This window comes from Schistocerca gregaria, chromosome 7 (genome assembly GCF_023897955.1).
Source record: "Schistocerca gregaria isolate iqSchGreg1 chromosome 7, iqSchGreg1.2, whole genome shotgun sequence".
Taxonomy (NCBI): Eukaryota; Metazoa; Arthropoda; class Insecta; order Orthoptera; family Acrididae; genus Schistocerca; species Schistocerca gregaria.
Genome location: NC_064926.1, coordinates 186,628,372 through 186,652,945, shown reverse-complemented (window position 1 = coordinate 186,652,945; position 24,574 = coordinate 186,628,372). Strand labels below are relative to the sequence as shown.

Genomic DNA, 24,574 nt, shown 5'->3' with positions numbered 1-24,574 from the left:
AGGAAATGCTGCGTATCGCTTAGGAAGTCCCTATATCAACAGGGAGAACTTAATTTTTGTTTCCAGCTGAATGTGCAGTGAATGTGACGAGGTCCTACTGACGATGGATGGTTTGCAACATATAGTGAAGCACAATATAAAAATATTAACTAGCAGTTTCTATATTGGTTGCTCGTTAGCTACTTGTAACGTAGCTCAGATGTCTCGTTATGATAAAGACAATTACTTATGAGGCTGTAGGTAAAAATTCAGATTATTATTATTCCTACTTGGTAAAATACTCTCATTTTGGATACGTCCAATTTTCCTAGAAAAATAAAGTTTTGTATGCAGTATGCGGTTTATGTATAGACAAACTCTAAGACGGAACAAATTTTCTTACATAAATCAGGACAATTTAAATCAACGGTAGGACACAATTGCCCTGGCGAAAAGTGAGACTGATTTTAGTCAGGGACTAATGAAAAACCGTCAAACTAATACAAGAGTTACAGCGGTATATATAGGAGGACGCTACTGCCCATTTTGTGAGGGAGAGTTCTGTTAATGGTCATTCGCTCCAAACTGCAGGTAAAACATTGGACAAAATGAACTAGATATCCCCTTGAGTGTAAAAGCAAGTTCAGGTGACCCCCTGCTTCAGAATTTCGGAACTGGAGGGGCAGTCGCACGCCGGCTGCCTACCTGTGTCTGCGAAAGGCAGATGCACTCCGGGGGACACGCGGCCGCCAGCCACGCCCCCGCGACCGCCACCGCCGCCGCCAACAGCAGCCGCGCCCGCCGCATGACACAGCATCTGCAACACAACGCAATCACAGGCGTATCGCTTCTGGTCATCATGTAATAGTGTACGTTTTTAGCCATGTAGGGACAGGTACGGCACAAATCTGTAATTCGAGTTTACTTGCCGGCCGGAGTGGCCGTGCGGTTCTGCGCGCTACAGTCTGGAGCCGAGCGACCGCTACGGCCGCAGGTTCGAATCCTGCCTCGGGCATGGCTGTGTGCGATGTCCTTAGGTTAATTAGGTTTAAGTAGTTCTAAGTTCTAGGCGACTTATGACCTGAGAAGTTAAGTCGCATAGTACTCAGAGCCATTTCGAGTTTATTCACCGACAGCTACCACTACGAATATTGCCGTAAACAGGTTATGTTTTTACACACATACTCACTTGTCATACCAAGACTCTCGAGAGTCCATTACCGCAGCAACGTATTTTCGCCATCTGTACCTGTCTTGGGCTATTTCCTTCCATTCACCTTCAATACCTAGCCTTCTCAAATCAGCCTTCACATTGTCCTCCCACCTACACCTTGGTCTCCCCACAGGACATTTTCCCTCTAGGTGCCCTATCAGTACTCTGCGCGCTGCCCTGCCCTCATCCATTCGAACTACGTGACCCACCCATCGCACCCTACGTGATTTAATAATACTGATTAAGTCAGGGCTTGAATAGATTTCGTGAACCTCTTCGTTATGCAGTTTTCGCTACTCTCCGCTAATGTCATCCCTTTTTGCACCGAAAATCTTCCTCAAAATTTTGTTTTCAAATACTCGAAACGGCTTTTCACTTTGATCAGTGAGAGACCAAGTCTCACACCCATACAGCATAACTGGTAGAATAATAGTTTTGTATATTCTTATCTTTAAATTCCTAGACAATATCCGTGATGAAAGTAATCTATTCAGTGAGAAGTAGCACACATTTCCCTCCCGAAAACTCTTCTTTAGTTCGGATCCAATCCCATTTCTCGAAGTGATGTCCACGCCTAGCTACTTAAATGTGTTCACTTTTTCAAACTGCATGTCTCCAACGCTTAACATTTCCTGGTCTACTGCTGTTGGCATTCTAGTAGTAACCAGGTATTTAGTTTTGTCTTCACTTATCCTTAGACCTACATCTTCACTAGCTTGATTAACGCATTTGCATTTGCTGTTACAGATTCTTTCCTATCGCTAATAATGTTTAGATCATCTGCATACTCTAATATCTTAATATTTCCACTTAACTCCACACCCTCTGAATTATCTGCTGCCATTCGTACAATATATACTGGGACGAAATTAAAAAGTAGCGGAGACAGGGCATCTCCCTGCTTAAGTCCTTTCCTTATTACAAGTTCTTCTGACTCAAATTTCCCCACGCGTTCTCTACTTTTTGTGTTTTTCAAACTCGCTTCTATAAATGTAACATACTTCTTTGGTATTCCAAGTTCCAAAAGAATTCTGTACAATTTTGATTGCAATACTGAATCATAAGCTTTTGTAAAATCTATGAAAAGATTATGAACTGGTTTATTGTATTCCCATTTCTTTTCCAAAATTTGACGCAGGGTGAATATTTAGCCTATAGTTGATCTGATCCTACGAAAGCCAGCTTGGTAATCCCCTACAATTTCATCTGCATATGGTGTAAGCCTGCTTAGCAGAATATTCGAGAAAATTTTCGAACATACTGGTAATAGCGATATCCCTCTATAATTACTACAATCCATTTTGTCACCCTTCTTAAAAATCGACTCCTGCCGCTCTTCAGGTATCATCTCTGAGTTCCATAATTTAGTTATCACTTTTTGAACTACTTCCACCAATTTCTGTCCCCTCATTTTTCATTAATTCTGCAGTTATGCATTCTGATCCTGGTGCTACTATTACAAATACTGACGTAAACAGGTTATGTTTTTAGGGAATTATACCCACAGGCTCACAAATGCAAAAGATACAGTAATTCGAAGAACGATACAAAGTATGTTGTGTGTGTGTGTGTGTGTGTGTGTGTGTGTGTGTGTGTGTGTGTATGTGTGTGTGTGTATGTGAGGTTTACGGGCGCTAAACAGCGTGGTCATCAGCGCCCGAACGCATAGAAACAGGAACACATGCGGTGAAGGGACGAAGACGGACACCGAACAAGGAGAACGGCTAAAAGACACAGGCCTGACGCAGTTCCACATGCTCACATACAGAGGCAAAACAAGAGGAGAAGAAACACACTAAAAAAGGAAAGGAAACACAAGGAAAAGAGAACAGAAACCGAAGGGAAACAAGGAGGTAATCGTGACTGACGGACCTCTTACCTAAAACCTGGGTGAGCCAGTCACCCAGTAGCACATTAAAACCCTCTCCCTAAAATCCGAGGCAACAGATTGGACAGGACACAAAGCCGTAAGACCTTAACCACAGTCGCTGCGTCGTCTTGCAAAATAGAGGGCAAATCCGGTAGCAAAGAAACCACCGCCCTCTGGTCAGAGAATAAAAGACAGTCAAGTAAAATGTGGCGGACAGTAATCTGGACGCCACAAGCACTGCAGATTGGGGGGTCCTCCCGCCGGAGTAGAAAACCATGCGTTAAGGGACTGTGCCCAATGCGGAGGCGAGTGAGGAGAACCTCATCCCGCCTGTATGACTGGCAGGACGTACGCCATGGTCGCGTAGTGGCCTTTACCAGACGCAGCTTATTGTCAGAAACTGCCAGCCACTCCTCTTCCCATTGATGCATAACACGAAAACGCAAAAGGGAGGTTACAGCATGGAGGGGGACGGCACATTCAACAACGTGAAGGAGGGAACACGCATCTTTGGCAGCCACATCCGCCAGTTCGTTTCCCCTAATACCCACGTGCCCGGGCACCCAGCAGAAAGAAACCTCCTTCCCCTGTCCTTGCAGGTGGAGTAGGGCATCATGGATGTTCTGGACGACCGTATCAGCTGGGTACAAATGTTGCATGGTCTGAAGGGCACTCAGGGAGTCAGAACAGACGAGGAACTTAAGACTGGGAGCACATCTCATCTGCTCCAATGCCCGCAAGATTGCAAACAATTCGGCATCGAGGATGGTAAACGCCGCAGGAAGCCGTAACTTGACGACTCGATCAGGGAAAACAACAGCACAACCAACAGAGTCCCCCTGTTTAGAGCCATCTGTGAATACAGGTACATGGTCCGGATGCTGGTTTAAAATATCGTAAAATAAGGAGGTAAAAACAAACGCTGGAGTGCAGTTCCTCCAGTTCTCCGACAAGTCTAGAAAGATGCTGGCCCTCTGGAGCAACCAAGGAGGCAGGCGAGTAAAACCTTGTCGTTGGGGGGCCACACGCTCCACACCAAGGGACTCAAGCAAATGCTTGGCACGAAAATATTTGCTCAGTTGAACATCCACAACTGAGAAACATATTTATAGACTAAAAGTCTGCTTCAGTTGCTAGCAGTCTTCTTAATTTAATCAATGACTGGTTTCGAAGCTTAAAGCTTTTTCTTCATGTGCCACATTTATGTTTTCATGAATATGTGGTGGCACCTGAGGATGAAGCATTAAGCTTCTCAATCGGTCGTGGGATAGTTTAAGAAAATTACTAGCAACTGTGATTTTTATGCCATAAAGAATGATTTTGGAAGTATTTTGTTTAAATCTATGTATAATACACTTAGTACACACATGTGGTAAGGTAAACAATAAGTGAACATGTTTTTACAAATAGTTCGTAAATACCTGCAGTACGTTTCTGATACCAGCCAACATGTCAACCTCTGTGCAACCGAGCGAGGTGGCGCAGTGGTTAGCACACTGGACTCGCATTTGGGAGGACGACGTTCAATCCCGTCTCCAGCCATCCTCATTTAGGTTTTCCGTGATTTCCCTAAATCATTTCAGGCAAATGCCGGGATGGTTCCTTTGAAAGGGCACGGCCACTTTCCTTCCCAATCCTTCCCTAACTCGAGCTTGCGCTCTGTCTCTAATCACCTCGTTGTCGACGGGACGTTAAACACGAACCACCACCACCACCAGTCTCTGTGCAAACATGAGTTATTCCACAATTTCCATACATTCTTTCTGGAATGTCTCAGAGATTCACACATATATTGTAAACCAATGAAAACTCTGATCTCTATAACGTCTGTTTCTTTAGCATCCCTTTCCCTAGAAAAATTGCATGAGCTTCATTGATGGGGTATCATCTCAGTTGTGTGACTGGATTCGTGATTTCTTGTCAGGAAGGTCGCAGTTCGTAGTAATAAGACAGCAACTCGTCGAGTAAAATTGAAGTGAATCAGGCGTTCCCCAGGGAAGCGTCCTGGGACCTCTGCTGTTCCTGATCTATATAAATGACCTGGGTGACAATCTGAACAGTTCTCTTAGGTTGTTCGCAGATGATGTTGTAATTTACCGTCTAGTAAGGTCATCCGAAGACCAGTATCAGTTGCAAAGCGATTTAGAAAAGATTGCTGTATAGTGTGGCAGGTGGCAGTTGACGCTAAATAACGAAAAGTGTCAGGTGTTCCAAAAGAAACCCGTTGGAATTCGATTACTCGATAAATAGTACAATTCTCAAAGCTGTCAATTCAACTAAGTACTTGGGTGTTAAAATTACGAACAACTTCAGTTGGAAAGACCACATAGAAAATATTGTGGGGAGGGCGAGCCAAAGGTTGTGTTTCACTGGCAGGACACTTAGAAGATGCAACAAGTCAACTAAAGAGACAGCTTACACTACACTCGTTCGTCCTCTGTTAGAATGTTGCTGTGCGGTGTGAGATCCTTACCAGGTGGGATTGACGGAGGACATCGAAAGGGTGCAAAAAAGGGCAGCTCGTTTTGTATTATCACGTAATAGGGGAGAGAGAGTGGCAGATATGATACTCGAGTTGGGATGGAAGTCATTAAAGCAAAGACTTTTTTGTCGCGGCGAGATCTATTTACGAAATTTCAGTCACCAACTTTCTCTTCTGAATGCAAAAATATTTTGTTGAGCCCAACCTACATAGGTAGGAATGATCATCAAAATAAAACAAAGAAATCAGAGCTCGAACAATAAGGTTTAGGTGTTCATTTTTCCTGAGCGCTGTTCGGGAGTGGAACGGTAGAGAGACAGAATAATTGTGGTTCGATGAACCCTCTGCCAAGCACTTAAATATGAATTGCAGAGTAATCATGTATGTAGATGAATCCCAAATGGTCTCGTTGCTCTGGGACGAGTGGAAAAGAGACGTTCCACAGGCGGTCGGGCAACGGTAGGGTACGCAGGGGAGGTAGGACAGGTAAGGAAATGACACGCCCGTCGCACCATGAGGAGTTTCCGCCGGATGGCGAGCGGCGGTTCCCCTGCCTCAGCACACAGGCTGGGGATGGGACTGGTACGGAAGGCACCAGTGGCCAGCCTGATACCCTCATGGTGTACTGCGTCAAGGATCTTCAGATACGAAGGCCTTGCTGACCCATACACGGTGCAAGCATAGTCAAGACGCGATCGGACGAAAGCCCTATAAAACTGCAGCAGACGCGCCCGATCTGCTCCCCAGGACCGATGGCTCAAACACTTCAAAATATTCAGTGCCTTCAGGGCCCGCACTTTGAGGTCTTTAAGGTGAGGCAACCACGACAACTTGGAATCAAAAGTGAGGCCCAGGAACCTCACAGTGTCTCTAAAAGGAAGAACGGTGTCCCTTAGACGCAATTCAGGGGAGGTAAAAAAGACGCCGAGAACGATTAAAATGAACACACACAGATTTGTCTGCAGAAAAGGTAAAATCCGTCTTTGCAGTCCATGCCTCTAAGCGCTTTATCATAAGCTGTAACTGCCGACTAGCAGTGACAAGACTGGAGGAAGAACAGAAAACAGCAAAATCGTCCACAAACAAAGAACATTGGCAGGACTCCGGATAGTGGACGTGATACTGTTAATAGCGACGGCAAAGAGGGTGACACTTAAAACGCTGCCCTGAGGAACACCATTCTCCTGCACGTACAAATCCGATAGCACATTACCAACCCGATACCGAAAGAGGCGGTGAGAAAGAAAGGACCGAATGAAGATGGGGAGACGGCCACGAAAGCCCCACTCATGGAATTGATTGAGGATAAGGCGGCGCCAAGTTGTGTCATACGCCTTATTAATATCAAAGAAGACCCCTAGACAATGCTGGTTACGTAGAAAGGCCTGCTGGATGGCGGCCTCAAGCAGGGTCAAGTTGTCTATAGTGGAACGACATCCCCGAAAGCCACACTGAGAAGGGCTAAGGAGCTGCCTGGTCTCGAGCAGCCAAACCAGGCGGCGGTTGACCATGCGTTCCAACGTCTTCCCAACACAGCTCGTCAAGGCAATACTCCGATAACTACTGGGATGCGTTCGGTCCTTCCCTGGTTTGAGGAGGGGAATCAAAATCGCCTCCCTCCACGAGTCAGGGTACGTGCCGGATAACCATATCATGTTGAAACAGTTCAGGAGAACTTCCTTGGATGGCAGCAACAGGTGCCGCAGCATGCTGTACCGGATTTGATCGTGACCAGGCGCAGTATCATGAGCCACAGACAGCGCAGAATCCAGTTCCCACATTGTGAAGGGGCAGTTATAGGGTTCAGAATTTAGAGACCGGAAGTCCAAGTGACCCCTTTCGATGGCAGTGCGGTAGCGGCAGAAATCTGGATCACAGTTAATAGTGGCGGTAGAGTCCGCAAAATGCATGGCCAGTGTCTGGGCAATGTCGCTCGGCGCCGTGAGGAGACATCCCTGATGCAGCAATGCCGTGACAGGGAGCTGGCTGAGTTTCCCGGAAATCCTCCTGATGGCTTCCCATACTTTCGTAGAACTAGTGGAGCGAGAGATGGAGTTCAAGAACGATTGCCATGAACGTCGTTTGCTCTCTTTAATCACTCGCCGCGCTCTGGCCCTTGCTACCCGAAAGGCCGCAAGCTTGTCAGCTGAGGGACGGCACTTGAAGCGGCGCAGTGCTGCACGGCGGGCGCGGATGGCTGTGCGGCACTCAGTGGTCCACCAAGGGACAGGACGCCTCTTGGGATGACCGGATGACCGTGGGATTGACAATTCAGCAGCATGGGAGATCACGGCTGTAACATGGTCTACCCATTCGTGGACACTGGCACGGTGTTCCAAAACAGCCAGTTGGCTGAAAAGGGTCCAGTCAGCTCTGCAGAGGTGCCACCGGGGCGGCACTGGTAATGCCACAGCCTCATCCAGGAGGCGAATCCAAAGGGGGAAGTGGTCACTAGAATAGAGGTCAGCTGCAGCCTCCCACAGAGCAGAATCCGCGAGTGCTGGACAGCAAAAGGAAAGGTCAATAGCCGATGACGATCCGGAAGCAGTACAGAAATGAGTGGGAGCACCAGAGTTGAGGAGGCACAGTTCTGCAGACATCATGACGCTTTCCAGAATGCGACCCCTGGGGCAAGTAGTCGGAGAGCCCCATAAGACATTATGAGCGTTGAAGTCCCCCAGAAGAAGAAATGGGCGGGGGAGTTGGCTAATAAGGTCCGTGAGAGCCTCAGAGTCTATCGCATCCGGAGGTGGTAAATAAACTGAACAGACTGTGAGCCTCCGACCCACAAGAATGTCAACTGCAACTGCTTGAAAGTCGGTGACGAGAGGGAGCTCAGATGAGGGGTGCATGTCACGGACAAAAACCGCAACACCACCCTTTGCCCTTTGCCCCGTCAGATCATCTTTTCGATATACGGTATAGCCCCGTAAAGAAGGAGAATCAGTGGCCCGAAAATGTGTCTCTTGGAGCCATAAGCACAAGGGGCACTCTCGTATAAGGAGTTGTAATTCGGCCACATGCGTCCTGAACCCAGGGTCGCCATATGAAACGTCCCCTTAGAACAATTTATACACGACTGCTAAAACTGACAAACAATATTTTTAGCGCAACGCAATCTGACTTTCAAAAATCCCTACAAAAGAATGGCCCTGACTAACAATAACCTATACCTTTCACAAATCACTTACCTCACAAAAATCTTCGTTACTCGAACTACTGCAATACAGCGAGCGCCACTACTGCCAGCTAACTAAAAGTTTCAAACTACGGAAGTCACTAACTAATGATAGGCACAGTTAGCAAATGAAAGATTTTAATAGAGAACAAACAATGTATTTACCTTTATAGTCATAATATATATATATCAGTTCATGACACCAATTCTTACAAATTTCAAAACTCCGCCATCTCTCTCCCCACGTCCACCACTGCTGGCGGCTCACCTCCAACTGCGCAATGCTACGCGCTGTTAACATCCAGCTGCCCAACACTACAATGGCAGACAACAATGCAAACCAGCCACAGACTGCACACAGCACAGCCAGTGATTTTCTTACAGAGCGCTACGTGGCGTTACCAATAAAAAAACCTTAACAGCCTACTTACAAAGTTCCACTGTAATATGGGAGCCAGTGATCAGGGTGGCTGAACTTTCACCCTGCCTCTGTGCTTTGGAGGAGAGACCGTACTGGCCGGAGATTTATTCCTGGGGCAAGAAGATCGCCCCCGGTCGACATCAATGTCCATAAGCTCCGATGACGACCCACGGGAGATGTCAGACAGTACGATGGCCTCGTTATCGGACCGACGCTGACTAGTCTCCTCAGGTGGCAGAACCTTCATCTTCTGAGGCTTTGTCTTGGGGGGCTTGGAATGCAGAGCCTTGTCAACAGTTGGAGGTTGACTCGCCTGGGCAGAAGGCGCCATTTGTGGAGAGGCCGGAAGTACCTCAATGTCAGCAACCACGGCCTTGTCCGATAAAGCGGGGAGAGCCGCAGATTGCAAAACAACCGCAGCAGCACAAGTGCACTGGCAAGCGCAGGTATTAGTGCTAACACTAGCATCCTCCGTTTGTGTAGCAACAGTGGCCAGTTGTACCGGTTTTTTGAGAGCGGAAGCAAAAGATGTTGAAAACACAGGAGGTTGCATGGCCTTAAAGAGCCTCTTGGCCTCACCATAGGGGATGCGCTTAGATGTTTTAATCTCCTGTACCTTCCGTTCTTCGAGATAGATGGGGCAGATCAGGCTCCAGACAGGATGACTCCCAGAGCAATTCACGCACTTCACAGGCGATGAACAATCGGCTCCGTCATGGGCAGGCTGACCACATTTACCACAAGTGGCTATCCCATTGCACCCCAACGTAGTATTCCCAAAGCGCTGACATTTAAAACAGCGCATTGGGTTGGGGAAATATGGCCGTACGGGCAAACGTAAGAACCCCGCTTTAACATGCTCTGGGAGTCTCGGGCAACTGAACGTGAGAATAAACGAGTCAGATTTGACGAGGTCCCCATCGACTCGTTTCATAATATGCTGCACGTCAACAATTCCTTCGTCAGCCCACTCAGATTTTAGCACGTCTATCGGGATATCCACCAAGTCCCTACACGTCACAACACCCTTACTATAATTCAAAGTGGAGTGGAGCTCGGTCTCGACAGCGTACTCTCTTAGACAGGTTGTTTTCCGAAGGGCAGCGACTTGACGGGAACTAGAAGTTTCAACTAACAGAGTCCCATTGCGCAGTCGCTTTACAGATTTCAGTGTTCCTGCAATTCCCTCAAGACCCTTGTGGATGTAAAAGGGAGAAACCCTCTCGAAGCTACCCTCCTTCCTTTTAATAATCAAAAACACATTCTGATTATCAGCATGTGCTCCGTTACTACATTCTGTTAAATCTCTAGCAACACCAGGCGCTGGAGGACTCGCAGCACGTAGCCGCTTTTTCGATGGGGTGTGTTTTCCTACCACCGGCCCACCCAAGCCACTGGTAGGGGGAAATGTAGAGGTCGAAGGGTCCATTGCGGTCCCACGAGCAGCTAGGGAACTAAAAGTCCGCTCAGACAGAGCCCCGCGTGCCTGAGTAAGCCTTATACAACTGGGGTGCGGCATGTGCCCCAGAGGTTGCCCGCTTGCGACTGTGCCACCCCAACAGCCATGCATCTTCTAGGCGCGGAGCACACCGAAAGATTGAGGGGTTTTTATAGAGGTTGGCCTTCCTGACAATCCAGGCGGTCAAGCCAAGATTACCATTCCCCGCAGCACACAACGTTTCACCGCCGCGCCGTACGGTGGTCGCTGAAGCATGTCCGGGGGTTACGGTGACAGGACACTGGCGGCGCAGACCAGTCCCCAGCTCAGGACCCCGGGGTCGCCAAGCCCGTACTCAGCAAGTGAATGCTTAGCCCCTGGGGGAACAAAGTATGTTGATGGCTTGCCATGTGAACAGTATTTAAACTGAGCAGTGCTTATTTTAATTACTAATCAGTTGGTCCCTGCGGCATTCGTTCTAATGCAAGTTGTTAAACACCCAATATGATTTTCGTTAAACCTTTTGCAACCTATTTGCGCTCCATGTATACTTCATGTAACACACCTGGTGAAATGACACAGGTGGCTGTGATAGGAACAGATTTTGTACTACACGAGGTTTTATAATGTCGAGTGCACCAAAGACATTCATAAATGTGTATGTGATAAAATCGACGGTGCTATACATTACATCTGTATCATTTCATCTCAGATTCCTGCAAAGTTTTATTCTATATTTTACCACATATAGTATATATTCCAGGCATATAGTTGATTTCTCTGGATAGCATATTTCTACGAAAAACTTGTGCCATAAAGCTATCTTACTACCTTAGTTTCCTAGCTTAGTTTCAGCATCTCTTCATTAGCTACTCGACCGGGCCATACAATCTCCAGAATTATTCTCTAGCGACACAAGTCGAAAATTTGTGTTCTCTACTTACATGAGCTGCTCATCGGCCTCGTTTCTTTCCCATGCATGGCTGTACTGCAGTTAAATTGTTCTAGAAACGACTTCGTAACAGATCAATATTAAATAATGACACATTTCTCTTCTTCAGAGTAGCTCTTCTTGCTGTAGCTAGTCTGCATTTCGATAGATGCCTAGACACTCGAAATTTTTCGACAAGAATTACTCCATATTTTTCCTTCCCTAGTGTTTGCCTCGTCGTATGGGATCCGATGTTCGTGGTTTTCTAATTTTCTGTTTTGTTCCCTCTTTTTGTCGCTACAGCTGTTAGCTAACCCAGGCAAATAAAGTGGTGATCACCATGTATCTGTGAGTTGCGTAAAATTTGTTCTGTGTGCTACCGCATTTTAACTGTATGTGTACCATATTTATTGGAACAGAGATTGGGGACTAGTCAGGCACTTCCATAGACCAGCGTGAAAAATCGCTTAAAAACCACAGACAGATTGTCTTGTGTACCAGAGCAATGGTCTACTGTGTGGAGTCGATCCAAATCTGGATCACTTCCCTTTCTCGTAAGCTAGAGCGCTGTGGTCACAAACACTACACATCACATATCGGTTCATTCCTCACGTTTCTACAAACCTAAAGAATCAATGAATCATTTTTCGAACTTTACATTTTCAGAAAAGTTGCCAGACAACTAGCCTTAACAGTGACAACCGTTCACATAAGCCTTATAACTAGCCCCACTTGCCTACCTTTTCTTTATTGTAGAGGAAGCCCTTACAGTTCTTTTATCGCCTATAAATTCCAGTATTCTGTGTCTCCTTCGCCGTCAATTCATTTAATATTTACATACTTGTGATGCAGTTCGAATTCTTTTTTCCGCGTTTCGTCCCATCTTTCAAATGTCAAAATGGTGTACTTTATCATTTTCAGCAGTCTGTTTCTGAAGTATTCCATGCTCTGGAAAACCTGTGAAATATTGTATTACATTAGTATTATTTTGTCCCCCTTATTGATATTAAACAAACTGCCATTCCTCTTTCCACTATTCATCACAATTACCGTAATTGTTTATGCCATTTTCAACCCTTATTTGATACCAAAAAGTTCAATCACTCCTTTCAACAATCATTTCATTCAATTTTGGCCAGAAGTTTTTGCTGCGTGAATGTCTTACCTTTGATGTACCTTCCACTGCTTATATCATTTAGTTTCACTGCGTGTATTTCTAATCATTTCTGTCACCAGAAAAATTTACTTGTCATGTTTTGGGTTCCTATAGCCACAAGTGTATTGTAATACTTTGGATATATTCTTTAAGCACACAAAGTAGACGAGAGATTCATATAAGAAAGAAAGAAATATGTTCAAATAGAAAGTACGCTGCGAATTAATATGGCTTTTTGTTTTGTGGTAAAGCTCCCTCAGTAATGAGGCATTCTGAATGTCATTGTATTCCTTATATATTTATAGCAACTTGTTCGTTCTTCGCTTCACCAATTAGCAGCATTATTATTCCAGCATTGTGTGCCAGTTCTTCAAAATGGCTGCTGGAGGAACGTAATCACGTCCTTTCAAAAGACAGGAAGGAAAAAAATATTCAGGATATATTCTTAAGATGGCCTTTGTCATTGTCCAGGTAATCTGCTAAATGACCCGGTCTCACGCAGACGTTGGTACACATCAGCAAATGTCGTATGATGCAGGATACGTCGATTAGGATATTGTTGTTGATAAACCCGTTGTGGAGCTCGGCCGTTGTGGTGAGCTACGTAGTACGCACCAACCATATCAGTGCACTCACTCCAAGCGTATCGCTCCATTAGTAAACAGGTACAGTGCACTACTACACTGGTGGACAGCAGCTGCCTACAACTGAGAAGCATAATACGGCCTCTAACAACTGAAGATCGTAACACGGCCTCTAACAACTGAAGAGTGTAATACGGCCTCCACCGGTTTAGATAATCCTCATAGGAAAAAATGACATTATGGAAAAATCTTTGTTTTGATGTCCCCTACAACCTCCCAGAGTCTGTCGGTTTAAATACTTTTCACCATGTAGAGCAAAGAGCGAATGGAGTAACAGCTGCACATATAAGTGACATCACACGCAGTGAGGAGATAGGCAGTGCGGATCGCAAGGGAAGCAGCAATTGATGCAAGGAAGAGTGACGTCACACAAAACGAATAAGACTACAGAGCAGCTTGCAGAATCAACAGCTAATAGACCAGTGTGAGTGAAGTCATTCACGATAGAGTGGTATAGAGAACAGATGGTGCGGAGGGCGGGAGGGAGGCAGGTGAGAGTAACGTCAAAGGCAGCGAGATGAATCGTGGAGCGGCTAACAGGGAGATATGGTTACCCAGAGGAAGGCGACGTCACACACATCGACGAGACAAGTGACTGTGTTTACCGGTGACGTGGATCAGTGTGGCGTCATGTTCGCAACACAGTGTGGACCATGAGGCACGAGGAGTTCGATCGTCATAGCAATCGAATGACGTGTCCAAGAGATGAAATAAGCGGTGTAATACTGCAAATGTTGTTTACCAGAGGATACGATCTTGAGATAGAGCTTCAACGAGAGAGATTAGTAACAAAGATACGGTAAGAAAATTACTCAACATGTTGAAAGAAAGGCAAATCAAATTAGAAATAAATCAGAGACACGTTTAGGACAGGTAATAAATGGACTATCCACAATTCCGTACAAAGTGAGGAAGCTGCAGGTTATGATAAACCAGCGATGCAATGAATGCGGAACAGAGCAAGCGAGAAGCCATAACTGATACCCGTCAGAGTAATTTAGAAGCATCCACTGTAAAAGTACAAGTTGGTGTAAACGATGAGATCGAAAGGCTGAGTTAAGTACATAATAATGACGAAGAAGATGAAGCACAAAAGGGGGAAGATACACTTCAGAAGATTGGAGGGAAGAGACAAATGGATGGAGGGAATAAAGAAAATGACGATGTATGGAGGATAGAAGATGGAGATTTAGGGTCAGACTGACGCACGAGATGCTAAAGTGAAGAGAGGTAGCAACAGAAACTTTAGCTCTTAAGTGTACAAGAGACTAGATATAGAAGAAATGCAGCGTTCTTGGCTGATAGGTATTGGCAAATTGAGCAGTATTAAGAGGAGCGAAGTACCAGTAGCAAGCTCTGTTTAGTTAACCTGGAATATGGGGGACGAGGAGATGCAGCAGCAAGCACTCACAGCCGATGTATTTATATGAGTGATTGCTTTGTGTATTTTGCTAGTTTCTGCTCGTTCTATAAAGAATTTCCTTAAATTGTCTACCAAAGGATGTACCAAAACAAGGAGTTAAGAAGCCATGAGTAACTGAAAAAATGAATTAAGCAGACCCATTTACTACTAGAAGTCAATTTTTTAAAAGTAAATGATCGGAAAAAGATTTCTTTAATGCTTTTCATTATTATTAATTTGTTCTGTATATTTACGTAATGGTTCAGTGTTGCAGTGTTTTCATATGAAAGTGAGAGGTATGCTATGAGAACTGAGCCATCGCCGCAGTTAAAACAGTCGACTCGAAGCGGAAGACTACTGATTGTTGAGTGTACCAAATGCCAGTGTTGAAATTGGAGAGACTGATTTACCTGTGTGCGAGAATGTGGAGAGTCAGATAAGCTATTTATATAGATGGAAGGGGCGTCGCTCCCAATCACATTCCACCCGACACAGACGCATGAACTTCTGCAGCATAAATGCGAGAAGGGTGACTATAAGTATGCATGTGAGCGAATTAAAGTTGTTGAATCATTCAAAAACGTGTTATTGCCTGTCCTCTCCACCCTTTCTATGTCCATCCCTTCCTCTCCAGTTTCTCTGTCCATATTCTCCTCTCCTCTCTGTATATCTGCTCCCTACCTTCCTATGTGTCCATCACCTCATTCCTTCACTCTGTCAATCTTCTCCTCCACTTTTCTTCTCCAACATTCACCCCGCCTTCAATAGGAGGTTGCTGGTTCTTACAGCAACAGTATTTCCTTCCAGATCATAACTGATATGTCGACCAAGTTTTATGATTTCATTCCACGTTTTTAGGATGAGATTTTCACCCATGGCATTGCAAGTCTAAACACATGTAAAATGTGTTTCACATGTATTGAGCATAATATTTCACCTGTATCCCTCACAAACGGCGCCCTGCAGCTTCATTTGGTGCATGTGTATTCTGTCTGCGAAATTTGTTGCGAGTAGAGGTACTGGTAGGGAAGTAACAAATTAAAACGCCTTGATTATGTAGCAGTTTCTCACGCGTTTTAACTGTCTACAAAATGTGTCGCAACTACAGTTGATAGTCATCGATGAACTGCTAAAATCTAAGAGATAAACGTTGTTCATTCCATTATTTTGTGGTAGTTATCAGCCAGAAAAGGTTTCGTAAATGTCTGAGATTATGTGCGAAGTTTGTTGCAAGTCATTACGCTCTTCCATTCTCAAATACTGGTTTAGTACATTATGGGTATTCGTGCGTCATGGGCTACACTGCCTTTTCACTCCTACCTCTACCACTTTCATAGGTAAGTGATGCTTACCCCGTCAGCGATCCTTTGCAGACGGTAGGTAATATGTGGACTAAGTTTGGTTGTAATCGGTCCAGTGGTTCAGGAGAAGTCGTGGAATGTATATGCGAACACACAAACATACGTACATCCATTCTAATAATATGTACTGATTGAATGAACATAAAAATTTAAAATGCTGACAGAATGTACTCATTACATGTATAGCTTCAAGAGAAAGTCGAATAATAAAGTTAGAAACTATGCAGCGTAATTCACAGGTATTATGGTACATGCTTATAGACACACACACACACACACACACAGACACACACACACACACACACGTATATCCACTTTTTAATATTTATGGATTGAGTGAATATGAAAATGTAAGATTTTGATAGAATGTACTAATTAAAAGTATAATCCTATGTTGAAATTTTAACGCAAAAATCAAATAAGAAACTTACAGTCTGCGTATGTGTCTTGAGGCAGCATAACGTACATAAATTGCGTCTTCAACATGATCGTTTAACTAACACATTAACTCATTTGTAATCAGAAGTTTGAAGCAGTTTTATGCATGAGATTCGGATTCCTTAAATAATCTGGTTTTTGGTATATTTTGGTATATTTTGAGAATAAGCACCCAAAACTTATGACAGATTCCGCTCAGATTACAAACTATTTCGCGCTCTGTATGAGAATACCGAAGTATATGAAGCAAGTAGTGGAGCACGACCGTCTTGAAGCCTGGCGGCGGCTCGCTCTCTTGCCGATATCTATGTTGGTAAGACCACACGAGTTTCCTCCAAGTTCTGTGTTATACACATCAAGCCCGGATGGGCAGCTCCTTCCTATCGCAACGCGGCCATCGCACGAATGCTCTCGAGGCCGCTGCCCGCCATAGCTGGACGGGTTCGGAATTTGCACAGCGCCCTAGGGCGCTTAATAACAGCAGACCCGCGCGTCCGGAATTTTGAAAGCGGCCCGGCAGTGCGCATAGCGGGGTCGGTCGCTGCCAGTAACCGCCGCAGGGAGTGCTGTGATGATCGCTGGGGTCCGCTGGGGCGCCGAACAGCTAACGGTGCCCGCAGCGTACTCCACTGCAGCCTTCCATAGGAGCGACTACAGTGGAGGATCGAGGCTCACGCCCGCTTTTTACCTAGGACACAGGCCAATATTACGCTGGCCGGGCTGGATATGTTACACTGGAATTTTGCTAGCTCGCTTGAGCCATCTACTGCGATTGTAATGAGCCACCTTCTAGGTATCATGTTTGCACTGCGTACCAGAGGATGTGTCTAATGTTACCCGAATCGGTATAGTGGACACATGTATTATCTGAAGAGGGTGAATTACGACCCGAAAGATAATACATTGAAATGGAATTCATGCATAATATGATAAGAGAAACAGTGGAAAACTATAAGATCATGATGAGGAGAACTGAGTTGTTAAGCAATGAGTACACCAGTGAACAGTGGCAATAGGCATGCGGGTGTTTCAGAAGGGAAAGTTCGGTTGAAGCGCTTACCGACGTTCCTTTAGACGCTACAATAGGATTGAATGCTGGTTGACTTCAGATGCGGTAGATTAGAAAAACCGAAGGGAAATTCCTGTTCTCGTATGTGCCTGGCTCGTATATGCAGAAGTGTCTGATTACGCCCGTCTGCTTTGACCCGTGACATCATAAACATGGCAGACTGTTTCCAGTATATACAGGGTGGCGCAGGGGAACGAGAAATTTTGAACGTTACAGTTGGCAGCACTGTAGCGCCGGCAGATGTTCGAAACTTTGCACAATTGGTGTGAACGCATTGCCATTTAGTTTGGACTGGTGCGGAACGTGCAGTAGCTGTGCGAGCGTTTTACAAAAGTGGTGACAGGGCGACTGCCGTGCAGAGAACAGTTCGACAGCTTGGACGTCATGGAAGTGTCCCATCTGCGCATGCGATTACAACGTGGGTGCGTGATATTGAAGAAACAGGATCTGCCTTGAAAAAGAAACCTCCAGGTGGCATTCCAACGGTACGTATCCCAGAGAACATTGCAGCTGCTAGAGCTGCAAGTCCTCGCCGCTTCGTTCGACAGCATGCATCTTCGCTAGGGATTAAGCGACGAAGCTTACAAAGAATACTGCACGAATTAGACTTCCATCCCTATGAGTTGCAGATTGAGCAACACTTACGTGAACGAGACCCAGCGTCACGTATGGAGTTTAGTAGCCAGATATTGGCTAAAATCAACGAGAACGCGAATTTCCTTGGTGACGTATGGATATCAGACGAAGCCCATTTCCACCTGAACGGATTCGTGAACAAACACAATTTTCGTTATTGGGCACAGGATAATCATTGTGAGTTTCACCAGCGACCACTACATAGCGCCAAGGTCACAATATGATGTGCTGTATCATGTCATGGTGTTATCGGCCCTTATTTTTTTGAACGTGTGGATGGTAGTGCAGTGACAGTAACATCCGCTCGATATGTTGAAATGCTTCAAACATTCTTCACACCGAGACTGTATGAGCTCAATCTTAACGTCTAAAACATGTTGTTTCAGCAGGACGGAGCCACGTCACACACTGCTCGACTGTCGATGGCAGCAGTTCGGCAAATCGTTTGGAAGACGCATTAATTCACGTAACGGTGACATTGCATGGCCTGCGAGATCCCCTGATCTTTGTGTGTGTGAGGATATCTTAAAGGCAATGTGTACCGTACACGTCCTGCAATAATTGATGAACTGAAGGAGAACATTAAAAACGAAATCACTGCCATTCCCCAAGATTTGCTACACCGCGCATTACAGAGTTTTCATAACAGACTGTTGGAGTGTGAATGCCGAATCGGAGCACATCTTTCCGTTGTCATCTTTAAAAAGTAAAGAGACACTTTTGGACATTTTGATTGTAAAGACATACTGAATAATGGCATACTAAATACATTCACTTTCGTTAATAAAATACTGTTTTATGAATTTATTCATGGAAATGACGTTATTTCGAAATTTCCTGTTTCCCTGCGCCACCCTGTATAATATGGTGACCATGACGTCACGAAATACACTGACGAACAAAGATATAAACGGCGCGAAACATTTCACTCGAGCAATAAAATGAAACTAACAGAACAACGGTGAATAGTAGGGAGCTTAGGCTAAGACAAGCTAAATATACAACAACGTCGACATTCCAAAACAAACAAAACAGAAAGATAACACACGTAAAATTCTTTAAAAATGGTGGCTCGTCAGTTTACAAGCTGCGTATTCACAAATTTTTAAATTCAGATAAACATGAGAGTGGGAAATTAATAATAGCATCTGCTGTACGGCAGTTGTGGTTATCAACATATTTATACAACTTCAGCCGCTGTCAGTAACAATAATAATAATATAAATAATAGTAATAATAATAAAAACTATCAACACAATCATAAACAACAAAATAAATTAAAACACAACTACGGAAGAGTTACAACTACTGGTTTATATAGGAGCACTCACTACACTAAATATACGCTCTAGGCAGAGATCAGAACCAACCAAAACACAGAAGAAACCCACAAAACCAGCATGGCAACACAGGCTACAGATCAGAATAGAAAAACTGAGAAAACAATTGTTAACACAATTTATAAGACAGCAAATGTCAGAAAAAAACGAAAAAGTTTAGGCAAAATCGCACAACAAGAAGCGATAGAGCAATTAAATGAAAAGAAGCAGAAATTACAAGCATTGGCCAAACGACTTAGGAGATACAAAAAAAAAGTGAAAATAGAAGGAAACAAAACCAAACATCCAACACAAACCAATAGAAATTTTACCAGACAATAGATGACACACACATTAAAATAGACAATCCACCAAACATAATAGACATGGAACACTTCTGGAGCAACATATGGTGCAAACCCGGTACAACATAACAGGCATGCACGGTGTATACAACAGAAACAGACACATACAAGATGATACCACAAATGCCTAATGTGATAATTTTGCAACATGAAGTCACCAAAGCAATTAATTCTACTGACAATTGGAAAGCCCCTGGAAAAGATAAAATAGAAAATTTCTGGCTAAATAAGTTCACCTCAACACATTCACATCTAACTAAATTATTTAACAGTTACATTGCAGTCCCATACACATTCCCTGATACACTTACACGTGGAATTACTTATATGAAACCTAAAGATCAAGCAGACACAGCAAACCCAGCTAAATATCGCCCCATAACATACCTACCAACAATATACAAAATATTAACTTACACAGAAATTGACATATATACCGCAGAACAAAATTATAAATGAAGAACAAAAAGGCTGTTGCAAAGGAGCACGAGGATGTAAAGAGCAACTGATAATACATGCCGAGGTGACATATCAAGCTAAAACTAAACAAAGGTCGCTACACTACACATACATTGATTACCAAAAAGCTTTTGATAGTGTACCCCACTCATGGTTACTACAAATATTGGAAATATACAAAGTAGATCCTAAATTGATACAGTCCCTAAACTTAGTAATGAAAATTTGGAAAACCACACTTAATATCCAAACAAATTAAAATAATATCACATCACAGCCAATACAGATTAAGCGTCGAATATACCAAGGAGACTCATTAAGTCCTTTCTGGTTCTGCCTTGCTCTGAACCCACTATCCAACATGTTAAATAATACAAATTATGGATACAATATTACTGGAACATACCCACACAAAATCACACATTTGCTATACATGGATGATCTAAAACTACTGGCAGCAACAACTCAACAACTCAACCAATTACTAAAGATAACAGAAGTATTCAGCAATGATATAAATATGGCTTTTTCAACAGACAAATGTAAGAAAAATATCATAGTCAAGGGAAAACACACTAAACAAGAAGATTACATATTGGATAACCACAGCGACTGCATAGAAGCGATGGAAAAAAACAGATGCCTATAAATATCTAGGATACAGACAAAAAATAGGAATAGATAATACAAATATTAAAGAAGAACTAAAAGAAAAATATAGACAAAGACTAACAAAAATACTGAAAACAGAATTGACAGCAAGAAACAAAACAGAAGCTACAAATACTTATGCTATACCATTATTGACCTACTCATTTGGAGTAGTGAATTGGAGTAACACAGACCTAGAAGCACTTAATACACTTACACGATCACAATGCCACAAATATAGAATACATCACATACATTCAGCAACAGAAAGATTCACATTAAGCAGAAAGGAAGGAGGAAGGGGATTTATCGACATAAAAAACCTACGTTTTGGACAGGTAGACAATTTAAGGAAATTCTTTATAGAACGAGCAGAAACTAGCAAAATACACAAAGCAATCACTCATATAAATACAACGGCTACACCACTGCAAATTCATAACCACTTCTACAACCCTTTAGATCACATAACATCAACAGATACGAAGAAAGAAAATTGGAAAAAGAAAACACTACATGCAAGCACCTGTGTCATCTAACACAGCCACACATCGATCAAAACGCATCCAACACATGGCTAAGAAAAGGCAATATATACAGTGCGACAGAAGGATTCATGATTGCAATACAGGATCAAACAATAAACACCAGATATTACAGCAAGCATATTATTAAAGATCCCAATACCACAACAGATAAATGCAGACTTTGCAAACAACAAATAGAAACAGTAGATCACATCACAGGCTGATGTACAATACTAGCAAATACAGAATACCCCAGAAGACATGACAATGTAGCAAAAATAATACATCAACAGCTTGCCTTACAACATAAACTTATAAAACAATACGTTCCCACATACAAGTATGCACCACAAAATGTACTGGAGAATGATGAATACAAATACATAACAAACCTGACATCATACTCACCTATAAAAAGAAGAAATTAACCCAACTAATCGAAATATCCATACCCAATACAACAAATATACAAAAGAAAACAGGAGAAAAAATTGAAAAATACATCCAACTGGCTGAGGAAGTCAAGGATATGTGGCATCAGGATAATGTTGACATTATACCAATTATACTATCAACTACAGGAGTCATACCACACAATATCCACCAGTACATCAATGCAATACAGCTGCATCCAAACTTATATATACAACTACAGAAATCCGTAATTATTGATACATGTTCAATTAGCCGAAAGTTCCTAAATGCAATATAAACTATACCATACAGTTAAAAGGAAGTCACGCTTGATCAAGATCCGCGTCACTTTCTACTTCTGACCAGACATAACATCTGAGATAAGAATGAAATAATAATAATAATATACATAACTCGCCACAAGAAAGGAAGAATTGTTTTTGTGGAATTTTTTGAGTTTATGGCAAGAACGAAATAATGTTTAAGCTTTCGCTGCTGTCCGTTTGTGTAAGTGGGAGTTTTCATGCTTTTTTATAGTTTTTTTCGGACAAATGCACGATATCGCTAATTCTTGTGTTAGTTAACGAATTAACTTCTGGGCTGTAAGCCAGCGAGTGTGGCCGAGCGGTTCTAGGGGCTTCAGTCTGGAACCGCACGACCGCTACGATCACAGGTTCGAATCCTGCCTCGGGCATGGATGAGTGTGTGTCCTTAGGTCAGTTAGGCTGAAGTAGTTCTAGGGGAATGATGACCTCAAATGTTAAGCTCCATAGTGCTCATAGCCATTTTTTTTCTGGGCTGAAAATTAAGCATTCTTACGTTCCAACCTACGCTTCTAAAGTCTTATAAATTCATAATCCTTAACGTAAAAATCATAGTCGCGGAGAACCAACGAGTTAATGTCTATCAATAATGTAGAAGAATTATTATCAAAACCTAGCGAAACCAAAATAGCTGCAACTGACTCCATGATACCTGAAAACTGCTGAATGTTAACTTCAATTACAAGTACCACAAAATTATAAGAAACTACTGCAACATAAATTTCGATAAGGACATACGGAGAAAATTACGAACGTAAAGAAACACACTACCCTTTTTATAGGCAAAAATATATAAAGCCATATCAGAAATAAAGCTAGGTACACACACATATACAAAAAACTGAAGTAAACATTACTGAAACTCACTGTAAACACCGGAACATCGACGAATGGCTGTGCCTAGTTTGAGGAGAGTGGACATTGCTCAGTTTCATAGATTCCGCGCACTGCTGACACTTCACATATTCCACCAAGACGAATGTAAATGGAGAAATTGAACTGTAGATGACATATTGTCGCCCATAACAGAAACCAATGAACGACTGGAAAATTTCTTTAATCTATACACAGCAACCAAGAAGGGCCTCTATGATAGTACCAAACAGACACAGAAAAAAGCTTTCAAACAATTAGCAACATGAGGAACAAAAAGTTTCAAAACCTAAAACAAATCAGTAGCCAATAACTAACGACATGAAAATAGCCCACTCTTAACGCAACAGAAACAGACTCCCAAAATGTCGGATAAGACACAGCACTAAGTGCAATTCCAAACTGACATATTCATAAACAGTTCATCAATATAAACATCACACACTGTGGCGCTCCACCGCCTATTTCAGTACGCCCTCTGCGAACATAATCTAGGTGAAACACTGTGCATCTTAGTGCTATTACGCAACACGACACATTTGAGTCACGGTTCAAAGTAGAGGGCTGGAATCGGACACATCCATTGACACGACTCGCTGGGATGGCATCAACTATCTCTGAAACTAACTTTACGGCACATTTATTGACTGAACTGTAATATGCAGGGTGATTCAGCGAACAAGTGAACAGAGCCTACTCGTCATCATTGATTTCGTCCAAATTTATGGTACATGCAAGGATTGACCAGAAGTGAAGGTGACGGAAGTGTGAGCTCCAGATGGCCAATCGTTTAGAAAACAATATAGCATTTTATGCGTGGGTCGGGCGAGGCATGGACCATTTATGTTAGCGTGGTTTCCAGGCAGCGCCAACGGCATTGCCGTAGCTATAACACCGTTTCCCGTTAGTTAACGGAATTAAGCGCTGTCGGGCTTGGCTAGCAGTTGGATGGTTGACCGTCCGGCCTGCGCAACGCTGCTGGCAAGCGAGGAACACTCAGCCCTTGTGAGGCCTATTGAGGAGCTACTTGACTCAGAAGCAGCGGTCACGAAAACTGACAACGACCGGGAAAGCGGTGTGCTGACCACATGCCGCTCCGTTTCCCCATCCAGTGAATCCCGTTGAGTAAGGATGGCACGACAGTCGGTCGGTACCGTTGGGCCTCCACGGTCTGTTCGGACTGAGTTCAGTGTTGTAGTTTTTGTTACCAGGCAACGGTTTGCACAGCGAAAAGAGTACGCAATAGCAATCAAAGAGTACTCCGGTTGAGTCCCTAAGTAAAAACTTTTTTCATTTTCCAATCTCTACATCGCAACTGAACAGAAATATGAAGAAGTAAGCCACCTCCATACAGCGCAGTATGTTCTACCCATTTTTGAAATGTAATTGCCAACAGTCTACGTATGCCTACATGAAACTATCGAC

At 43.5% G+C, this 24,574-nt stretch overlaps 1 protein-coding gene across 1 annotated transcript in view; it reads right to left on the bottom strand.

Annotated features, from left to right (window-relative positions):
* The window catches only part of LOC126282345 (insulin-like growth factor-binding protein complex acid labile subunit), a 403,838-nt gene that overhangs the window by 183,009 nt on the left and 196,255 nt on the right, over positions 1 to 24,574 (bottom strand). The window contains exon 2 of the mRNA XM_049982002.1: positions 685 to 796. Within this exon, the coding sequence (XP_049837959.1) occupies positions 685 to 786 (102 nt within the window). The 5' untranslated portion in view covers positions 787 to 796. The remainder of the gene's footprint in view (positions 1 to 684; positions 797 to 24,574) is intronic.